General features: G+C 37.3%; 1 protein-coding gene across 3 annotated transcripts in view; it reads left to right on the top strand.

Annotated features, from left to right (window-relative positions):
• The window catches only part of slc6a9 (solute carrier family 6 member 9), a 90086-nt gene that overhangs the window by 48373 nt on the left and 18692 nt on the right, over positions 1-23021 (top strand). For all 3 annotated transcript variants that reach the window (XM_067453494.1, XM_067453495.1, XM_067453493.1), the window contains 3 exons: positions 17439-17595; positions 19453-19584; positions 22240-22510. In XM_067453494.1, coding sequence (XP_067309595.1) covers positions 17439-17595; positions 19453-19584; positions 22240-22510 — 560 coding nt within the window. The remainder of the gene's footprint in view (positions 1-17438; positions 17596-19452; positions 19585-22239; positions 22511-23021) is intronic.

Raw genomic sequence — 23021 nt, 5'->3', positions numbered from 1 at the left:
CACATTTTCAATGTGTGTACAGACCGGCAGCAGCTTTTGGCGCCTGTACGCGGCGATTTGGGAAGTTGTTTAAAATCCTGCCTCGCCACAGAGCTCCATTTCAAAGTTTTATATTTAATTTATATTATATTTTCCTCCGATGAGAGATACCTGAGACGCGGCGCTGAGCTTTACGTCCGGTGTGGACAATCAGCTTAAGAACTTGCATGTAAACGCACTCAAAATGTTCTTTAATATATTTGTGTGATATTCTGTATTTCGATCGCGGCTTTAAAATGTTATGAGAAAATGTTTTATGAATGTTTATCCACCATATTACCTTTTATTTAAACCTAAATAAGATAGCCATTATCAGTTCGTCTGTCAGTTGGCAGGCAGTTTTGGTCGCTTTATTAAAAGTTGTTGCTGTGTGCCGTCAGTGTGTAAAGGAAAATAAAAATAGCTTTACCCTTCTGCTGACTAGTGTCGTGATCACACTGATGATTCGACTAACAGTCGACCTTAGAAAGATTTGACAATTCTGATTTGAATGTGTAAATCCTTAGTCGGGGCACCCCTAATTTACTGTTTTAATTACTTTAGTAAGTACATGTAACGTTAGAGTATGCCTATTGCTATGCTTCAGTCGTTTTTCTTCTTCTTCTACTGGTTCTTTTTGTATTTCAAAATGTGCATAATATCGAACCACCAAAATGACATGGATTGCTGGAAAATTCCTTCAATGGCAGGGACACATTGTTAGCCTGGATGCCAGCCGATCTTAGCCCCGCCCACAACATTTGAGTCGACTATGCTGATGCTGCATATATTGCTCTCTTTATGCATTTATTAAACCACGTTTATCAGATGGGGTTAGGCTACATTGTTTCTTTACATTACTTACATTACATTGCTGATTTCCTACACAATGCTAAAACCTTGATAGCACATCCTGATAGATAACAACAGAATTATGAACTGTAAATTGAACCCATGAATTCCGTGTGAAATCCACTGTGGCTTAAAGTTTGTGCCTAATTGGTTTGGGAAAAAATCATTGACGGATTGACGGCTAGTGGTCAAAATGGGTACTGCAGTCCAAATTCAAAATATTGGAGATCGTTGTTTACCCCGCCCCCTCCTCCTCAGACTCGACACTCACGCGGGCTCACGCAATTAACGATGAAAGCCACACTGCATGTTGATGAGTTGATTTATCTGTGTTTTAATATGCTCTTGTTCATTGAGATATTTAAATGGTCTCCGAGGCTTTGGGTCGGGTAAAATCTGCGTTCTCTGACCCAGTTTGTTCGCTGGCTTCCATGGCTGTTGCAATGCGTTATGTTTTCCGACAACAGCAACCTGTGGTGTTGAAATACTAATGGGTAAACGGTCAACGTGCATTATCACACAGACCCAACAAATCAGACTTTCTGACACGGAACACACATTTCAAAGGAGAATAACTGGCTGTAGCATTGTTTTTCAGAGAGATGAGTATGTGAACTCAGCATTGTGAACTCAGTTTCCTAAATATCAGCAAACATATTATGGTATTTTTATGCTTTAGTAAAGTCAAAAACTTACATACAGCACCTTTAAAGTTTTTGAATGCACAACAAAGGCAAATAACCACCCAACATGAAGCATGACGGTGCATGAATTGAAGGTACCTCTGTGGAGTGCGTTCAGATTGTTTAATGCACGGCAAACCATGGATTATCTCACTTATACCATGGCCATCTGCCTGTTTGCCTATTGCTATGCTTCAGTATTTTGTCCTGCTTGTTCTTTTTGTAAAGATGCATATAGCATAATAGCCCAGTAATAGCCAGTTCACCAGTCCTGCGCCTCACGGGTATATCTGTGGCGATAGCCAACAATACATTGTACGGGTCAAAATGATCCATTTTTCTTTTATGCCAAAAATCATTAGGATATAAAGATCATGCTCCATGAAGATATTTTGTAAATTTCCTACCGTCATTATATAAAAATGTATTATTAGTAGTAATATGCATTGCTAAGGACTTAATTTGGACAACTTTAAAGGAGATTTTATCAATATTTAGATTTTTTTTAGCACCCTCGGATTCCAGATTTTCAAATAGCCGCATCTCCAAATATTCTCCTATCATAACAAACCATACATCAATGGAAAGCTTATTTATTTAGCGTTTGGATTATGTATAAATCTAAATTTTAAAAACTGACCCCCATGGTTTTGTGGTTCATGGTCGTTTATGTGTGTGAATTACCTGTGTCTCTGCAGTGTCGCTACTAACAATGAAGTTGTAAGTTTTATTATTTTCAAAAAACAAAGATGTTCCCACTTGGTTACTGTGAAATATAATGTGGCGATTCAGTAGAGAGGCTGTTTTATTAATAAAAGACGCAGGACAGCGTTGATATGTTTCTGTGTGGTTTCGGTTTGGAAGTGATGTGTATGTGTGTGTGCGCGTGCGTGTGTGTGTGTGTGTGTGCGCTTCACTGAAAGCAGTGCATTAATGTAGAACAGTGATTAAACTGACTGGAACTACCTGTGCATTAAATCGTTTTCTCTTCTAGCCAGAAACATATTATTTCATGTCAAGACTGTATTCCTCAACCACCTTCTTTTCATAATTATGCTATTTGTGTTTCTTCACTTTTAGCTTTGTAGCATTAGCATTGAAGTGTACTCTAGAACAAAGTATTGCTCTTATTTTTGTATTACTAGTCGAGTCGTTCTGTGTAAACACTTGTCTTTTGAACAAGCGTGTTTTGGCTGACCCTACTGCCACCTCTGCAGCTGTCACAGCTGTGAGTCTACTTATTTCATGACCAAAGGGCAAAGATTCTCTCTGCAAATACAACTTTTTTCACAATATGTCATTTAAAGCACTGCCTGTTTGACAGGCTAAATGCTGTATGGCAGGATTTGGTGTTTGCTGATTCTCACTGACTAGGGAAAGTTTAGTGTCTCACATACTTTTGGGAAGATGTGCCCGAAGGCTCATGAGGAAGAAAGCTGGTCTCATAGTAAAGCAGTCGCTCAGTCAGAGCTTCAGTAAACTCCAAGCCGTGCACAAGCCATGACAAACTGAGCCCTCAGGACGCAGGAGAGATGGAAAAAGTCAGAGCTTCAAATCAGAGCTGTCACACCAGTCCGGCCAGGAGAACAGCCTCACATCTCTTTCCACATGCTTTATTTAGCCCCCAAAACATCTCATGCCACGGATTTGTGATAGTCTGACCATTCCGTCTTGCTTTGATATGCAGGTTTTTGCTCATATTTCAAATGTGTTAAATGGCATACTCTAAAAACATTTAGGTAGATCACATTTATAAAGACAAGATTTTGTAATTCAATTTTACTGTTTAGTTTGTTTATATTTTAGGTAACAGTTCAAAATTAATCTCATTAATCTCACATAAACAGTTTTTATGGCATAATGTTTATTTCCGCAGCAAATAATTGTAGAATTTTATAAAGTGAAGGTAAAAGGGTTACATTAAGGCATTTACAATTAAAGTAAAATTGAGCCTAGAAGTTAAATTACAGACGATTTTTACCCCTGGAGCTCTTCAGCAGTCCTGCGTCTCACTGGTGTATCTGTGGCGATAGCCAACAATACATTGTGTGGGTCAAAATGATCCATTTTACTTTCATGCTAAAAATCATTAGGATATTAAGATCATGCTCCATGAAGATATTTTCTAAATTTCCTGCTGTAAATATATATAAACAAGTATTACTAGTAGTAATATACATTGCTAAGGACTTCATTTGGACAAATTTTAAAGGAGATTTTCTCAATATTTAGATTTTTTTGCACCCTCAGATTCCAGATTTTCAAATAGTTGCATCTCAGCCAGATATTGTCATATCCTAACAAACCATACATCATACAACTTCAAGGCTTTTTACATTTAATTGTTATAATATACATTGTGTGTTTAAAGTTTTCACAAAAATATGAAGCAGCTCAACTGTTTTCAACACTGATCATAAGAATTTGTGCACCAAATTAGCATATTAAAATGATTTCTGATCTGGAGTACTGATGCTGAAAATACAGCTTTGCCATCACAGGATTAAAATACATTTTAAATTGTATTTTATATTTTAAATTACGGCTCCGACTGTATTTTTGGTCAAATAAAGCATTTTGGTGAGCATTTGAGTGAGAGATTAGTGAGTTGGTGAGAGATTTCTTACAAAAACATTTAAAGTTTTGATATCTTTAAACTTCGTTGTCATGCTGATGTAAAACAGGTAACGCCTGTAAACATGGTAACTTCAAGGATACCAATGAGAGAAATGATGTAACCTCTTTGTTTACATTAACCTGAGCAGGTTGTTTAAGACGATTGACTTAAATCAGCAAAACATAATCGCTGCATACATTCATAATCTTTGACAGAACCTGTCAGAAATAGTTTAAGCAAAAGCATGAATCATCACATTGTGCTTCAGACAGTATCCACAAATATTACATAAGAATGAATAACCAGAAGTTCATCCACCTGAGATGGTGTTCAACCACACAACTTAGACGAGTAGTTTACACATCAGATACTATGATTTTATTTTAAATATTATGAACATGTACATGCTTTCGTAAAAAACAAAGAAAAACTAGTGGTCATTCTGGCCAGAAATAGTGGATTTGATCGTTTGTTTGAGTCTGCAGTTTAACAAACAGACATTAAACACTGCAAAAAATACTTTAAAGTGACCCGGACTTCTTGTTTCCGTGTGTCTTGCTTGTCAAAATCTGATGCTAATCGACTCTAAAGATGTTTTTCAGTCTAGAAGCTGAAGTTGCATGAAATCTCTGTTAGATGTCAGCCAAAACTGGGGTGACTTATGCAACCCTGAAAGTGTTTTTAAAAGTGCTCTAATTGGCCCTTTTGAGCTTATTGTAATTTAAAATAGGTTGTTCCCTAAATCCAGTCCCTTCATAACAAATTCATTTGTTTCTGTGTTTACAAATGCAAATAGTCCAGCAATAATGAGAATCAGACGAGTAACATGATAGGAGGAAGGCCAGTAGATACCGTTTATGTCTCTATATGTAATTCATTAGGACACACTGGTTGAACAAACGCAGTTGTGCAGAATCCGGAAACAAAATGGTGAAAGTGTGTGAAGAACAGGTGAACAGCTTGCAGTGCCTCAAACGTCCGTACGCATTGTTCAAATTGAGCAGTAATTGAATGATCTAGTTATGTGAAGCGTATGTCTGCATTTAGACCTGGATTTCTATATAATTTAGGAACCTATATTCTGTATAATTTTAGCTGCCATTACACCAGAGTTACATGATCCTTCAGAAATCATTCTAATATGCTGATAAGAGCTCATAAAAATGCTTATCACAGTTGAAAACTATTACGCAGCTTGTTTTTTGTGTGTGTGTGAAAACCATGATACTTCTGTTTTTGTTGATCAATAGAAAGTTGGAAAAAAAAAACAGTATTTGTTAGAAATATAAATATTTTATAACTTTATAAATGTTTTACTGCCATGTGTATATGAAGAGTTCAGATGCAAAAGCCTCTAAAAGCCCCTTTGGTCAAAAATGAGAGAACTGAGTGAATGCTCTCCGCATATAGTTCATAAAATACTTTCACTTCAAACCCTCTGAATCCCAGCCTCAGCCCATTCAGAACTAGGCCTGCACAATTAATCCAATTTGTAATCATGATTATACTTACGGATGGATGTCTCAATTATGTAATCGTTTAATAAAATGTAATCGCAATTTCATTTTTTTTTTTTTTTAAATCCACTTCTGTGCTAAATGTGTTTTTTTTCTTCCTACATGTTATCTTAAGTTTTTTCCCCATTGTTTATTTTTAGTGTAACATAATACCATGCATATTTTACTTTAACGTTTTCAGCTTGTTTCTTTTGATATAACAATATGGCATGCAGTCGCTTCAAACTGTTATAAAGCGATTCAAAACTTCATTCAATGTAAATTGTGATAATCTTAACTTATAATCGCAATTACAATTTCAGGGGAATAATCTACAATTATGATTTTTGTCATAATCGTGCAGCCCTACTTCAGAAGTATCTTAGGTAAAAACCTTTACATAGGAGCCTGACAGAAATGCTATCTTGTGCACAGATATGACAGCTTGTTGCGCTATAGTTAGTAGCAGTATAGTTAGTAGCAGCCAATTTGAATGTATCCTTTGTGAAAGTCCCAAAAAGCCACACCTCCAGGCTCCTCCTCTCTCCCACCCACAGCTTTAGGGTAGAATAGGTTCCACATGGAGCCGTGTCAGTCTTCTCAAACTGACCTGACGAATTCTGCCTCTGACCCCGCTTACACGCTGATGCTTGCCTGTATGCGGTTCCTGCTTTAGTAAGCGCTACTATTTGGGGTGTACAATGGACAGCAGAAAGGTAAGACAAAAACAGAAGTGGGTAAGTGAGGCTAAATGTGTAATATTATCAATGGAGGGGTAGAAACTCGGCTTTTGTGAGAGAACTTCTCAAGAACAATTCTAGGAGTCACTTGGAAATGTTAGAAGCCTCAGTAGTTGTTGTCGATGCTTTACTCTTTTAGTCCAGGTGGGAGAGCCGCACCATTTTGCCTTAGAGCGTCTTCGATCATTCCCAGAATGCTGTTATACATGTTCTGATCTGTGTGTATTCGCATGACGTAAGGAATGACGGAAATGTAGATATTGTCCTCCTGAATGTTTCTGTGATGATTGATGATGCTTGATCTGGCCCTCTAGAAGGTGTTTGACTTCACCGAGGTGTTAAAAAAACACAAAAGAAGAAAGAGGCACATCATGAGGGTAAACACTATTTAGTTATGAATAATGGGCCATTTTTTGGCTGTAATAGGCCAGGAGAGCAATCTGCAGACCTAATGGCTCCCACAAGATGGTTACCCGAGCTGTTAAGGATCCTTCCTAGTGTTAAACAGCTGACAACTGACTTTATTGGTTAAAGGCAGACTTTTGGTTTCTTTAAATGGAAACCCATGTTGCACAAAACTACAAATTCACTTATGTGGCAACACACTTTCATATTTGGCGACTAGGGATTCTCTTGTGAAGCGTTTACTACTGTTCTTCGCACAATACACTTCTGTCCGTGTCCAAGGATATGTCATCATTGTTTAGATGTAATCCTGGTCTTATGCTCTGCATTAATTTGATCAAAAATAGTGAAATATTACAGTTAAAACTTCTACTACTTTATATTTGAATATGTTTGTAATATTAATTTAATGATCAAAGCTGAATTTCCAGCATCATTACGCCTGTGTCTCATGATCCTTCAGAAATCACTCTAATATGGTGATTTGCTGCTCAAGGTGGAAAACGGTTACGCTGCCTAATGTTTTTAGGGATTACTGTCACTTTTGATCAATGTAATGTATACACGCTTTCTTTAAAAAGAAAAAAAAGGTTCTTACTGACTCCAGACTTCTCAATGGTTGTGTCTGTATATTGTATAATATATAGTTAAGAGAACACTTGTGGCACCGGATTGCTCGTGCTGCTTTATGTCAGTCTTTATAAACATATTCTCATATGTGGTGGTGTATGTGATGGCGTGAGTATGAATTGAGTGACTTGAACTCTTAATGACCTGACGTTTAGGCCAGCGTCACTTCCCCACTTTTGTGCCCCTTGTTCAGGTTTGGAGTGCCTTTCCTGACAAGTCACAATTGCAGATGATTGATCAAGCATGAGTGTTTTCAGGTTTTAAGCCAATGAAAGAGCGGGAATATGACCCAGTGCGCACAGGGTGAGAAGCCGCAGCTCTGCATCTTTAGCAGAATTACTTTCACCTCACAGAGATTGGATAATGGCTTTTTTAAGGACTGTCCACGCTGGTTAATTTCATTCCAGTTGAAGAGAATGAACTCACCCTTGTTTACTCATTGAGTACTTTTTAGGGGGCCTTCTCTTTCTTCCTCAGCTTTCATTGTCAAGAATGGTTATGAACGTGAAGATGTTTTTTTTTCTCTCTTTTACCACTCCTTCTGCCCATCCCCATCTGGCTTTGGGACAAAAAACAGTTTGTCCCGCCCAAAACACACAGCATTTGCTGATATAGAAATTAACTTTAAAAAGTTATCCTTGTAGTTAACTGTTAAATCAGAATACGCTCTCAAAAAAAGGTTCAAAAGCTGTTACTGGGACGGTACCCTTCAAAAAGGTTTTTAATATAATAGGTACCATTTAGGTACTAATATGTACACTTTTGGAACCAATATGTACCTTTTTGAGGGACTAATATGCACTCTTTAGGTACAAAGGTGTACCTTTTGAAAAGGTACTGCCCCAGTGACAGCTTTTGTACCTTTTTTTTTTTTTTTTGAGAGTGTAGGAAAAGATACACAAAAATGTACTTTGTTTAAAGGGATAGTTCACCCTGAAATGAAATTAAAGCCATTTTTTACTCACCCTGCTCTTGATTCAATGCCTTATGTCCTTCTATCCCTTTCGGACCTCAAAAGCAGTAATTTTAAAAATAGTTCTGCACGCGCTCCTTCTTATTATGGCAGTGGATAGTGACCATGGTAAAACATTTCAAAAGTTATACAAAAGTATGAAGCAATGATAAAGTGAGACATGTGCCATATATGGAAAGTGTCCAGAGAGGCATACTGTAAGGATTTGCGAGAAATAACTATTATTCTGTCAAAACACTGAGCTCGGTCGTTACTCTGAAAAAAAATGGGGTTTGGGGGCTAAAATGTGTTATTGTGGCAAGGTTTGCCAGCAAAAATTCGCATTCCTGGGTCTATATATCACATTATTGCGGTCGCTTCAACTCGCGGACATGGAAAACAAAAAACGCAAATTTGTCAACACAGTGCAGTTGAGTTCTGTTGACATTTGACGTTATGCGTTGCTCCGTTGCTCTGATTGGTTGTCGGTCTATCCAAATGAGGTCTTTCCTGGTTCGGTTGAAACACGTCCCATAATTACAGCCCAATGGAGCAGCATCAGACTCATATTCTGACTAGAATTGAGTATGACCATGTCAGGCTACGATTGAAGGACATAGGGCATTGAATCAACAGCAGGGTGAGTAAAAGATGGCTTTAATTTAATTTCAGGGGGAACTATCCCTTTAAATGCATAAAGCCGGAGCTCAGCATGAGGTTTTTGCTAGCAATCACAACCCTGTGGTCTGACCTCTGACCATGATAAACAAACTCGAGGTGAAAGTCTTACTGGAGTCTTTGAATGGGCCTGTTGTATGTCTCATCCTTCCTTGGGGAGAATGAAGCCCTCATCAGCGGAGAAAGATTGAGGATGTTGCATTTGAAATGTGAACTGGGGGTCAGTAGAGAGCACTAGAGAGGGCAAAGGTCAGCTCTGATGAATGGTGGATTTGGGTGTTTAACCGTTTCAGAAGTGCTGAGAGCACATTTCCTTTGGATTCCTTGCTTCTGCTTTTTTCTTTCATGTTCTTAAATTGCTCAAGTCATTTATTCGCTATGCTTTCTCTGAGTCTGATGGGAAACGTTTTGCAGTATTAGTCAGCAGTATGTCTCTAATCTCTTTTTATGTTTGGACCTGTGGAGCCTTGTGAAGTTTCGCTGCCCTGGGTGAGTTTTTACGAGGGTTGGCCACACCTTTGACATCTTCAGAGAGCAGGAAGTCATTGATTTGACACAGTATTTTCTGCATATCTCCCTTTTCCAAAGACATTTCTCTGCTGGATTAGAAGTTTTTTATGATCTTGTTGGGACCATAGTGATCTCAAATGTGTATGGGTTTTTATGAGGGATAATGTTCAACCTAAAAAAACATCACCAAGGTCAATCTTAATATAATCTTTTGACAGTTTTATTCCATGTGTGAAAGGTCCCTGATACGTGTGTTCATGCTCCACCAGAGCACATAATGTCACTCAACCATCTGTAGAGAGGATCAAAATGAAGGGAAAAATATCCATAATATTTTCTCTAGGTCTAGGGAGAATATTTTTTTTCCTATATTATCTTAGAAATATTTATATTTTTCTTAGGGATGCATCAATCATTATTTAATACAGCTAAAATGTATTATTAGTGCATGTGGTATGATGCATAATCTGAGACATTCGATTCGAGATTTGTTCTGAGTTTTGGATATAATCTAAATATTACTTAGAGTATATTACTCTAAATATAATATACTTTTAGAGTAAATATGACTTACTTCTTTTAAAACTTCAGAGACACATTTCATTTTTATTGAAGATTCGGAGTATCATATGTGTTATAAACACTAAAACACACACCCTATTGAGCCAAGAAGGGTCTTTTGAACCGCCACACCACATTCTGCATGGACGTCTCCAGGCATTCTGGGTGTTAAGTTGAGAAGTCACAGGTCAGTTCTCACTTTTCTGCTTAAATTGACAGGGTCACATACCTGCAATGAGTTACTGAGAGGGAGCTATGCTGCTGCTGTCAGTCACAGACGTCAGGGAGAGATGTGCTGCGTCCCATTTCGTCTACTTATACTATGTCCTAAACGTATCTGCTCTTTTTTGTAAGAAAAAGTACATACTTTTGAGTGTGTAGCAGAAGAGTAGGCAGCTTTAAGACTACTTCGTCATCTTTAACGGACTCTGACGCTTTAGTTACGTTCATCCCGTCACCGTTTAAACTGCCATGTCAATTATCGTCAGAGTTAAAATCCTCCACATTCAGTTTAATCTCCTGCCGTATGGGAGAGAAATGTGGCCGTACGTCGATCTGTCATGTGTGGGTCTTTTAATTCAGAAACTCTCCTCATGTGTTTGCAGTTTAAATATAACGATGCTTTTAAAAGTTAATGGCCAAACGTGTCATTACAAAAGTTCACAATGCTGCTGCAGGTGAAATATAATGTGGATTGAATTCATATCTTTTCATCAGGTTAAATACTGATAATTGATGACTCTCAAACCTTTATCTAAAGCTCTCTACTTAACTCTCTGACTTACGTTTGTAGTTTTTTTTAACACTTTTTATCCCCGTTTGTAGTTCTAATCGAATCCTTGTCAAACTCTGAGTGTGTGTGGATCTGCACTTCAGATTCTGACTGGAAATAGTAAGCCATCCGGGTATCTTTTTGAATACTCTTTTAAACATACTAGGATTTGGGACATAATAATTCTGTTTTTGAATACTATTTAGGACGGATAGTATGTGGATTGGGACGCAGCAATGCTCTTCTCACTGTTTGAGCTTCTAGGACAGGAAATTGTGGAACAGGCACAGTTGGGAGAAAAATACAATCTTGAGATATTTAGTGAGATGTTTAGTGCTGTTGTGCGGCAGGCTTTCTTTTCTTTTTTTAATTTTGGTTACACTTTAAAATAATGGTCATTAGTTAACATGAACTAATAAGAAACTGCACTAATAAAGCATTTATTTATCTTTGTTAATGTTAATTTCAACATTTACTAATGCATTAATAAAATCTTGTTAACATTAGAAAACTGAGAACTAACATGAACAGCTGGATTTATATGACCTAACGTTAATAAAGATGAACAAATCGAGTAACAGATGTTCTGCTCATGTTAGTTAATGCATGAACTAAAGACCATTATTCTAAAGTGTTACCTTTCATTTCTCTTTATCCTTTCTCTTACTCTTTATAATTTTCCTTTTCTTACTCTAATGCTTTTTATTTGAACTCTTTCCTTTTCATTTGTTCCTTTTTTTAATCTATTCACATTCCTTTTAATATTTTGCTAAGTGCTTTTTCTTTCCTTTTTTACTTTGCTTCTTTTGCTCTATTTTCCCCTTCTTTTTCTTTTTTTTCTGCTGCTTTTTTTAAATAGAAAGTCCTAAAAGGTGACCCACTCGTTTGACTCGGGTCCCATGGGCCCTTGTGTTTATGAGTGTGTCTTAGTCTTACGTAAAGGGGCAGATGGGCCCAGCTGGACGATCTTTCTCTCTTTCACTCTGTGCTCAGCGAGACAGATCCTCGGAGCAAACTGCAATGGCTGCAACACCTGGGCATTCCTCAGAGCACAGCGACGGGTCACAGAGTGCAGCCGATAGAGACTCAACTAAACAATTCACTGATTTGCCGGAAGGTAAACACAGCATAACCTCGTGTGTGACGCAGAAGAGCCAGCAAAAGTCTGTTATGTAGAGCTACAGTCCCAATAATTCCAATGTTATTTATTTTGTAATTTTTGACTGTAATATTTTCAATGGATAGATGCAGAGAAGTATTGACTAGCATTCTGTTGAAGCATGTTTTATATGTACTTTAGGATGTTGGTGGACGGTTGCTTCATCTCCCAGGTGTTCTGACCTGAAATTGCACTTGTTTTATGGTCTACTCTACTTTTTTTTTACCCTGGGCCTTCAGCTGTACTGCAGCATCTGCTGGCCTCCACAAAGTCTCGGGTCTAAACGCAGACTTAACCTGTTAAGTAGTCCGACTTAAGGGCTGTTGAGACTTTCACTGGTGCAGAAATGTTCGATATCATCCTGAATGCTATAGTTCTTCTACTTGATGCTGTCTCTGTAAATATAAGGCAGCATGTTAGTGTTTTCTGTCAATACTTGGTAAAAAATAAACTGATTTAAAGGGTTAGTTCACCCAAAAAGGAAAATTCTGCCATTAATTCCTCACCCTCATGTCGTTGGACACCCGTAAGACCTCCGTTCATCTTCAGAAAACAAATGAAGATATTTGTGTTGAAAAAACCTAAATAACGACTTCTATAGTGATGGGCGATTTCCAAACATTGATTCGATATCGATACGCTGGTTGATAATGCTTCAAAGGTTCAGGAAGCTGTGTTTTGAAATCGGCCCATCACTATACAAGTCATTATTTAGTTTTTTTGCACACAAAAACTATTCTCATCGCTTCATAAATGATTGTAGAGCCGCTGTAGTGAGATGGGCTTTGTAACGACGTCTTTAGTGCCTTTATGGGTCTTGAGAGAGGAAATGACATTGGTGTCAATGAAGGCCTTTCCAAGCCATCGGATTTCAACACTAATATCTTCATCTGTGTGTGAAGATGAGCGGAGGTCTGACGGGTGTCCAACCACAGAATTTACATTTTTGGGTGAACTAACCCTTAAATGCACACATTTTCAGCTTTGATTTCATTTACTTCCAGCATCTTTACAGATGTCCCACCTTAACCTCAGTGTTTAGACAGCACACATGTCATTTTAATTAAGATGAGCATTTCTCAATGTTTTGAGACTCAAACCGCTTTAATCCCACAATCCCCTGTGTGAGTCTTTTGTTCAGCTCCTGTAGTGAAATATTTGAAACTGGAATAAAACTCGTAGTTGTCCAAAAAGCATTCTCACTAAGGTTATTGTGTTTGTGTTCAACAGAGCAAAATACATATATGTTACATTGTTTAATTCTTAACTAAATTAATGTTTCATTTTGGCTGAACGGCAAATCTTGGGTTGTTTCTCATTTTGCAGATGCACGTGTGTGTGTGTGTGTTTGTGTGTGTGTGTGTGTGTGAGAGTCTTTGGGCCATTGCTCCCTGCAGGATCACAGACTCAGATGCTGCTGAGACTACATGTGTGCGTGCGTGTGTGCGTGTGCGTGTGCGTGTGCGTGTGCGTGTGCGTGTGCGTGTGCGTGTGTGTGTGTGTGTGTGTGTGTGCATGCATGTGTTTATGTAGTGCCTTGTGTAACCTGAAGAAAACCTAAAGTAGGACTTACACTTTTGCTGCCTTTTAAATCATTGCATACATGCAGCTCATAATCGTTTTATATTTAGGCAGACGTCACATTGATCAGTGGTACTTCTTTGAAAGATTTTCGGATTCTTTTATAATTATTACACATGCAGTTGAGATGTGTTCTGTCATTTGAGACACTACAAATCTATTTGGCTGCATTATCCTTATGTATAGTCATATGTCAACTATCCTTCAGGAAATCCTCTGGTGCAGTTGGGATTCGTCCCCAGAGCTGCAGGAAAGATCGCAAGGAGCTGAAGGTTCATCTCCCGCCGCTTGCTCGTTGCGCGTGCTCGTATCAGATCGTGAGCTTGCCTTAGAGGTCAACATAAAGAGCATCTGATGAGAACAGATGGAGAGAATAAACTTTAAATCAAGCCGACAAGACCAAATGTTTGTCTTGAGCACATAACAGTGATTTCAGTTCACATCATGTGCATGCCCACAGCAGTGCTTGCATGCAATTTAGGAGTTTTCACAGAATTCACACAAACATTTTGACATGTGACTGACTTGCTTTCTTGCGTTTATCTTCTTGTAACTCATTTTTATTAGTAGCGATCTATAGGAAGCAGTGGAGCTGTAGTTATGAATTGACAACTCAAACGCGAGCTTTCATCACCACAGGAACTCCATGTGCAGTATCACTTCACCACGGCATTAACTTCTGCCACACGCTGTTTAATTTTTATCTTTTTTTGGTATAGTATACATCTCCATCATGGCACTTTGTAAAAGAAAAAAATTGTCATCTAAGATGAGAATCTTCAGAGCCAAAGCAGTGGTGTCTGAGAATTTTTCTACCAAAAAAGGGGTAACACTTTACAATAAGGTTTCATTAGTTAGCATTAGTTCATTAACTATCATGAGCTCACCATGAGCAGTACATTTGTTCATCTTTGTTAAAGTTAGTTGATATAAATCAAGCTGTCCATGGTTTTTTCATGTTCGTTAACTAATGTTAACAAGATTTTAATCATGCATTAGTAAATTATGAAATTAACATTAACAGATAAATAAATGCTTCATAAGTGCAGCTCATTATTAGTTCATGTTAACTAATTAACGTTTTTGTAAAGTTTGACCAACATTTTTTTAATATTCCATTAGTTGAGCACAATTGAATATGGATATTAAAAGGTAAGATCAGGCTATTATTATTTTCACATTTAGACACCTATGTGTAAGGCCTTGTGACTGAGAAAACATATGAGATCTATCTATATATCTATCTATCTATCTATCTATCTATCTATCTATCTATCTATCTATCTATCTATCTATCTATCTATCTATCTTTGCTCAAAATAATACACTACTAATAACAAACAATGTAAATAATCTTTTTTTAACACAGTTAAAAATAATTACAAAAATAATGTAAAGTAAGTATGTAATGAAGTATCCATTTTGTTGCTCAGTGTTTCTGATGTTGTTAAAATAACTGCGTCATCTGCAGCTCTCTGTGGAGCTAGAAATATGACAAAAAGATCTGAATTTGAATTGTATAAATCTGAATTATTGACAAGTGTAATCTCACAATATTATGTTGAATATGATATAGTTCTGAATTTAAATGTTGAATATAGAACATTTGAAATTGAACACGTCTGAAATGTTTTTATGCTGAAATTGTATAGACAGGTATTTTCAAACAGCAGATATTTTGTTCTGAATGAATAGACTGCAAATATTCAGATTTTGAAAATACAGATTCAAGATTTGAGATGAAGAAGAAATTCAGATCATCAAATTCAATATTCTAAAATTCAAACCGCAAAAATTCAGATCTTACAGAAAGTAGGCCAGAGGTCATCATCAGGGAAGAGTAAAGGATGTCAGAAGAGTCGAACGGAGCATCATCTGATCGTTTCATTTCCTATTTGTAATGGAATAAAGATCAAACGGCCTGTTTATACTTGTTTGTTTTGTTTAGATTAATACAAAGAAAATGAGATTTGGGCTAGATTTCTCATATTCCGTGCGTGGTTTACAAATCGCCGATTAGTGAAGAAAATCTCAGCATTCGACGTCATCTGTCGTTCCCCAGGGCTGAATCCGAAATCGCCCCCTAAACCCTCGTTCACTATTCCCTGCTTTAGTCCACTAATACTGTTAACTTGAATGAGTGAATGAAAACAGGCGCGTTTGGCTATAAAAATATTAGAGGAGCGCTGAAAAACTATTACCATAAACTAACCCGAGTGCCTTTGGTGTGAACCGCTCCGTTGTTTGGATGCGCTGCTCACTTTAATCTGTAGAAACGGTAAAATGACGCAATAATGTCCCGCTGTCCGGATGGAGCCAGGTCTGGACCCCTGCTGTAGTTAAAGGGTTACTTCAGCATTTAACGTATGGCTTTGTACCAGTAGAAACCCTGGAGTATATTTAAATGATTGTTTGACTCCTGCAGTGTTAGTGCTGCGACACTCGCTCTGCGACTCGATCATTATATTGTTATATATAACAGACAGGTTCAGTATTTATTTGTAGTGTCTGTTCTCTATCTCAGTCACAGTGATTCAGTAGCAGTGGCTTTGGGAATGGCCTCACAGGGCAGTGAAGCATTCCGGGAATTGTAGTCTTTCATCCCCATGAGACAAAAATATATTTTCTGTCTTATCTCAGTCTAGAAAGCACGAAATTCAAAAATAATTTCACATTTCTACTACACTGATGACCCAATTTAAACACAGATTCATCTTTCCAGCGCTGAAGTACTCCTTTAATCTAAAACCATTTTATACTGCATTTCAGTAACAATGTATCATTTATAATAATTTTGCATTCAATTTGGGGGACTGTATTGTTTTAGGGACTATACAGAATGTTGGTACTTTTTCTTTTTGCTTGCATTTTTAAAGGTCCCGTTCTTCGCATGTTTTCGAAGCTTTGATTATGTTTGCAGTGTGCAATATAACATTTACATGTTTCACAGTTTCACAGTTCATGTTTCGCGTGTAAATAAACACAGTATTTTTCACAAAATTTACTTATCTGTACAGCGCTGTTTCCTCTGTCCTAAAAACGGCCTGATGATTTCCTTGTTCTATGAAGCCCCTCCTTCAGAAATACGTAACGAGTTCTGATTGGGCCAGCGCTTCCCGTGTTGTGATTGGACAGCAGCTTAGCGCACTCTGCCCGGAAAGGTCCCGCCTCTTACCATAACGGGGAGATGCAAGCGCTAAATGCGCGCTCTTCTCCACGTGGGAGAGCAACGAGACCACGCCCCTATTTTGCGTGTTCTTGTGGGCGGAGCTTTAGTCAACAAACGGTTCTAGTGACGTCATCACAGCAGGAAGTGCTGCGGTGTAGTCCAAACCAGCCGTTCGCTGTAGGCTTTGAAAGGGAACTTCTGTTAAATAAAATATCTCGCTTGGCATTGAACTTTGAGCGTTATAATTTTACAGGTATTATTGAAGCTCTAACAGCAACATTACACACTAACTAAAGTTTGAAAGATGGAATTGCGAAGAACGGGACCTTTAATATTTGTAAAAATGTAATTATCAGGCCTATTTTAAGCAAACAAGTTGAAATATTTTTTTTTAAAGCTGAAAACCCTAAAATATACACTTGCACACATTCATTAATATTAACCAGTAATCTTGATGTTGATTCATGTGCATATAAGCATCCACTATCATATATTCTGTTTTGTCTGTGCTTATTGCAAACAAAATGTGTCCCTCTTCAATGCGCTCGACTCATGAGAAGGATTCCACCGAACAACATTTTATTCATTTCATCCGTACATGTGTCTGTGTTTCAGAACGGAGCGGTTCCGGGAGAGCCGGTGAAGAAAGATGAAAACTCCAGAAGGGGAAACTGGGGCAACCAGATTGAGTTTGTCCTCACCAGTGTTGGTTATGCAGTAGGGCTGGGAAACGTCTGGAGGTTTCCTTACCTTTGCTACAGGAATGGAGGAGGTGACAAGTTTCTTTCGTGTTCTTTCCCTAATGTCTATCTTGACTTTCTCTCAGTGCCTTTTCTACACTGTTCAGTTTTATAATGTCCTGCCAGATTTCTAAAATGCAGTAAGTTAAACTGATGGTATTTAGGGTTTTGTTTTTCTAAGTCATGCCATTGAGTCCTTTTCCAAATTCCTTGTTCCCTTAAAAGGGTACTCCCTTGGTATCAAGTCTCATAACACACCTTACTTAAAATAGACCAGGCTAGAGTAAGCAAGGGTTTTTAGCAGATGGTCCCCAATGACCTGGCCCGGAAACCTCTGCCCCATGATCTCATATTCCTCGAGCAGCCTCTGATCAGGGCCATATCCTGAATTAGCCCATAATTCAGATAAGTAACTGAACTCCAGCCTATTTAAACATAAACACTGGAGCCCTGTGGATTTTCACGACCACAGTCTGTCTATTTACTTATTCAACTGAAGTGTAAACCGTGTGTAGGCATTTTTGATCACTTAGGGTGGGTTGCACTAACAAGGATTAACTTTAAATCTAGATTAAATCAAGGTTTATTTTATAATTCTGTTGCACCAAACTTTAAACTTTGTTTAAAAATAAGCAGGCTTAAATTTAAACCATGACTTTAATCCTGGATTTATTTTCATAATAAACCTGGATTAACTATAATCTTGTTGCTCCATAACTTTAATCTCAGATTAAAATTTCAGTTAGGGATTAAATTTAAACTTGCTACTCTCTAGCACTTTATAAAGACAGAGGACATTTTACAAGTTTATTTCCTTTATCAGCGAGAGCTCCTTATGTCAGAGAGATAGTTTCTGGTGTTCAATAAAGAAGGAAATTGAATGTTAGTATTGTTGCTGTCAGTGGCTCATCATGGCGGCGAAAATTAATGGAGGTTTTAATCGCAGGTTAAATACTGCTAATCCCAGATTTGTTAATCTTGGTTAAACATTAAGTGGTGCAACACAACTAGATTTAAATGAAAGCCTAGATCAACAAATCCTAGATTAGCTCTAAACTGAGCTTAATTTAATCCTTGTTGGTGCAACCCACCCTTAGTGTTTTATATTATATACATGTGACCCTGGAGCTCTTCAGCAGTCCTGCGTCTCACGGGTATATCTGTGGCAATAGCCAACAATACATTGTACGGGTCAAAATGATAAATTTTTCTTTTATGCCAAAAATCATTAGGATATTAAGATCATGTTCCATGAAGATATTTAGTAAATTTCCTGCTGTAAATATATCAAATTATGTATTATTAGTAGTAAAATGCATTGCTAAGGACTTCATTTGGACAACTTTAAAGGAGATTATTAGTATTATTAAATATTTATATATCTATTAAATAAATATTTACTCGATATTTAGATTTTAAAATATTTGTATTTCCAAATATTGTCCTATACTAACAAACCACACCCATAACAATAAAAAAAATGGACCCTTATGATGGTTTTGTTGTCCAGGGTCACGTATCTTTATTTAAGCAATGTTCATCTGTGTATCCTGAAGAAGTGCCTTGTTTTTTTTTTAAGTCAGGCTACTGTGGGCCCTCCTCACTTTGAGGCCCCTGGCAACCCTATTGTGCCATAATCCGTCATTGTCTTCAACACTCAAAGCACCGTATCCACATTACATGTTATCCAAAATATCAGCACAGCTCGCCCAATCAAATTAGACCTGTTATGTAACCTCAGGTGTTTCTCCCTTTATATGCATGAGCATTATAAAATCATATATGTTTTGTTTTCTGTACATGAGTACACACCTACATTTCTGTCGTGAGTGAGAAGACCGATGTGTCAGAGTAAAATGATTATGTAACTGGGTGTGTGTGTTTGACAGGTGCCTTCATGTTCCCATACTTCATCATGCTGGTGTTTTGTGGCATCCCTCTGTTCTTCCTGGAGCTCTCCTTTGGGCAGTTTACCTCCCTCGGGTGTCTGGGAGTCTGGAAGGTCAGCCCCATGTTTAAAGGTGAGCATGTGGCCATTAAAGGAGGTGTGAGAACAACAGCGAAGCAGTGTCATGACAACTAAACGCATTGGTTTGGCTTTAAAAGAATATCATGACTTGTCTGACATGTTAAACAGGTAATTATGTTTTAAAGGAACACTCCACAGTTTTTAGAAATAGGGCTTATTCAACTTCTTTCCTACATTTAGATATGTGGGCAAATGCATTTTGTCTCAGTGCATGCATTGTTTTAGTTTGGCAGGGTTGCCACTAGCTTAGCTTAGCATAATGAATGGAATCCTATGTTGCCAGCTAGCATGTCCCGATCAAATAGTGATCAAATTAAAAAAAATCCCTCCTAATTACTTCTTGTGGCCTGCGTATTCACAACGACTACAAATAGCGATGCAGATTAAGACTAGGCGACTTGAGCGCAGAGATATCACGCAACACATTGCGAATCGCTCAACACCCGGAGGACGTGAAGATGAGAGCCGTGATATCTCGCTACTTCATAGTCCCAAGTCAATATCTGCCTAGGAAATCGCCTAGTCTTAATCTGCACCGCTATTTGTACTTGTTGTGAATACGCAGGCCACAATATGTATTTTTGGTTTTGTTTTTTTGATCACCTTTACTCTGGACATGCTAGCTGGCAACTTAGGATTCCATTCATTATGCTAAGCTAAGCTAGCGGCAACCCTGCCAAACTAAAACAATGCATGCACTGAGACAAAAATGGATTTGCCCACATATCTAAATGTAGGAAAGAAGTTGAATAAGCCCTATTTCTAAAAACGGTGGAGTGTTCCTTTAAACATACACTCACTGTATTTTATCCACTTTAACATGTGCCGTATGAATGCTTAATGTGGCCGGTTCGCTTACATAAAACGTTTCTTTTAAAAACTAACTAAAGGATCCATATCATAAAGAGTTACCAAATGTTAGTAGCAAAGGTAGTCCAAGGCACTCGATGGGTATGTTGAAAAGGTTAAAAAGCCTTTATTTTTTCATGGCATAAACATTTTAAAAAAATGGTGACAGGTACAACTCCGCATTGCGGCTTTACATGCCTTCGTCAGGGTGTGTATAACAAACATCTCAAGCTTATCTTTAACCAGCCATTAATTGATCTGATTACAGAAGAGAGAGAAAGATCAATTAATGGCTGGTTAAAAATGAGCTTGAGATGTTTGTTATACACACCCTGATGAAGGCATGTAAAGCCACAACGCGGAGGTGTACCTGTCACCAATTTTTAAAATGTTTATGCCATGAAAAAATAAAGGTTTTTAAACCTTTTCAACATACCCATCGAATGCCTTGGACTACCTTTGCTTCTGAACTTAATTATCCCACACAACCAAAGAGCACCGAGATGTCACACCCTGTGCAGCACTTCTTGCATTCCTTGCTTTGATGAGTTACCAAATGTTAGTTTGACTTAGTTTACTACATGAGTTAACATGAGCTGACAATGACAAATACTTCTGAAGCATCTATTAATCTTAGTTGATGTTATGTTCAACATTTACTAATACATTATTAAAATCAAACGTTATAAATAATACTGTATATATGAATATTATTTCATGGACCTGAGCTAATATAAACAACACATATATATAATTTAACCTTAACAAAGCTAATATAAACAACAAATATATATATATATATATATATATATATATATATATATATATATATATATATATATATATATATATATATACATATACACACATATATATATATATATATATATACATATACACACATATATATATATATATATATATATATACATATACACACATATATATATATATATATATATATATATATATATATATATATATATATATATATATATATATATATATATATATATATATATATATATATATATATATATATATATATATATATATATATATTTGTTGTTTATATTAGCTTTGTTAAGGTTAAATTATATATATATATATACACTTTTTTTTTTACCTTAGCAAAGCTAATATAAACAACACATATAATTTAACCTTAACAAAGATGAATAAATACTGTAATAAATGTATTATTGATCATTGCTAGTCAATGCACTTTAATAATAGGACCTCTTGTAAAGTTTTACCAAACATTTTGCCCTAAAAATAATTATCTATGGAAGCCGTTTCCGCCACTAAATAAAACAAAATTATAAGAGTAATTGCAAGTTTATCTTCTGACTTTAGAACTCGCAATTGTGAGAAAAAAAGTCAGAAATCTAATATAAAAATTTGCAGTTACTTTTTATTTTTTTTATTTAGTGGTGGAAACGGGCTTCCATTACTATCAGTTAAGCATTTGAACTCATAAAAAATGTGTACAGGTGCCAGTAAGGTTTTTTTTTTGTCTTCTAAGAATGCTTTGAATGAGCATAACAAGTTAGAACAAACCGGGGTGCATTTCCTAAAAACCATAGTTGCTAACCTGTTAATTGGCAATGGGAAATTGCATTGCAACCAACAATGGTTTTGGGAAACGCACCCCTGTTTGTTTGTTTGTTTGTTTGTTTGTTTGTTTGTTTGTTTGCAGAACTACTTTTTTTCATTCAGCTTCGGTATCAAAGCAGCAGTAGCAGCAGTATGAAATGTTTTATTGATCTTGCCCTGTGGTTGTTCTCTCTTCTTCAAGGTGTGGGCTATGGAATGATGGTGGTCTCCACCTACATTGGAATCTACTACAATGTGGTGATCTGCATTGCATTTTATTACTTCTTCATGTCCATGACAAACCTGCTGCCCTGGACGTACTGTAACAACCCCTGGAACACCCCGGACTGCTCTGGGGTTGTGGGATCTCCCCGAGTTAATGCCACCTTGGCCAATGTGTCTGCTGTGCTGTCAGGCGTGACGGAGATAGTCAACCGCACCAAGAGGACCAGTCCCAGTGAGGAGTACTGGAGGTAAATACACACCTTTGTTGGTTAATTCATCTATATTTATTTTAGGGATGCACTGAATTTTCGGCCACCGATAATGGCCCAAAATTGTGTTTTCGGCTGAAGACTTTTATCACCGAAACAATACGGCCGAAATGATGCGATGACGCGAACAGAAACCGCACGTGCTTGAGTGCGTCTCAATCGGATCCCTAGTTCAGTAGTCAGGGCACTGATAAGGGAGTCAGCCCATTGACTTATGTCCTGATCAGTGCTCTGACTACTGAACTAGGGATCTGATTCAGACGCACCCCTTGTCTAAAGCAACATGTCTGCGGTGTGGACGTATGTGGTTCATCTCACATCTGATGACGCATCTATAGTACCTTGAAAATAATGCTTTGTTTATGTTTCTGTCGATGGATACACATGCTGGCTCCTCAGGGACTACAAAACAACAGCGATAATAAAAGAAAAACAGGCAAAACGGTCTCTCTTTGTGAACTTTGTTTAATGCATGCGAGTGCGGCCGTAT

The sequence above is a fragment of the Pseudorasbora parva genome, chromosome 9 (assembly GCF_024679245.1).
Source record: "Pseudorasbora parva isolate DD20220531a chromosome 9, ASM2467924v1, whole genome shotgun sequence".
Classification (NCBI taxonomy): Eukaryota; Metazoa; Chordata; class Actinopteri; order Cypriniformes; family Gobionidae; genus Pseudorasbora; species Pseudorasbora parva.
The sequence above is the reverse complement of the archived record's forward strand: the minus strand, read 5'-3'. Positions and strand labels throughout refer to the sequence as shown.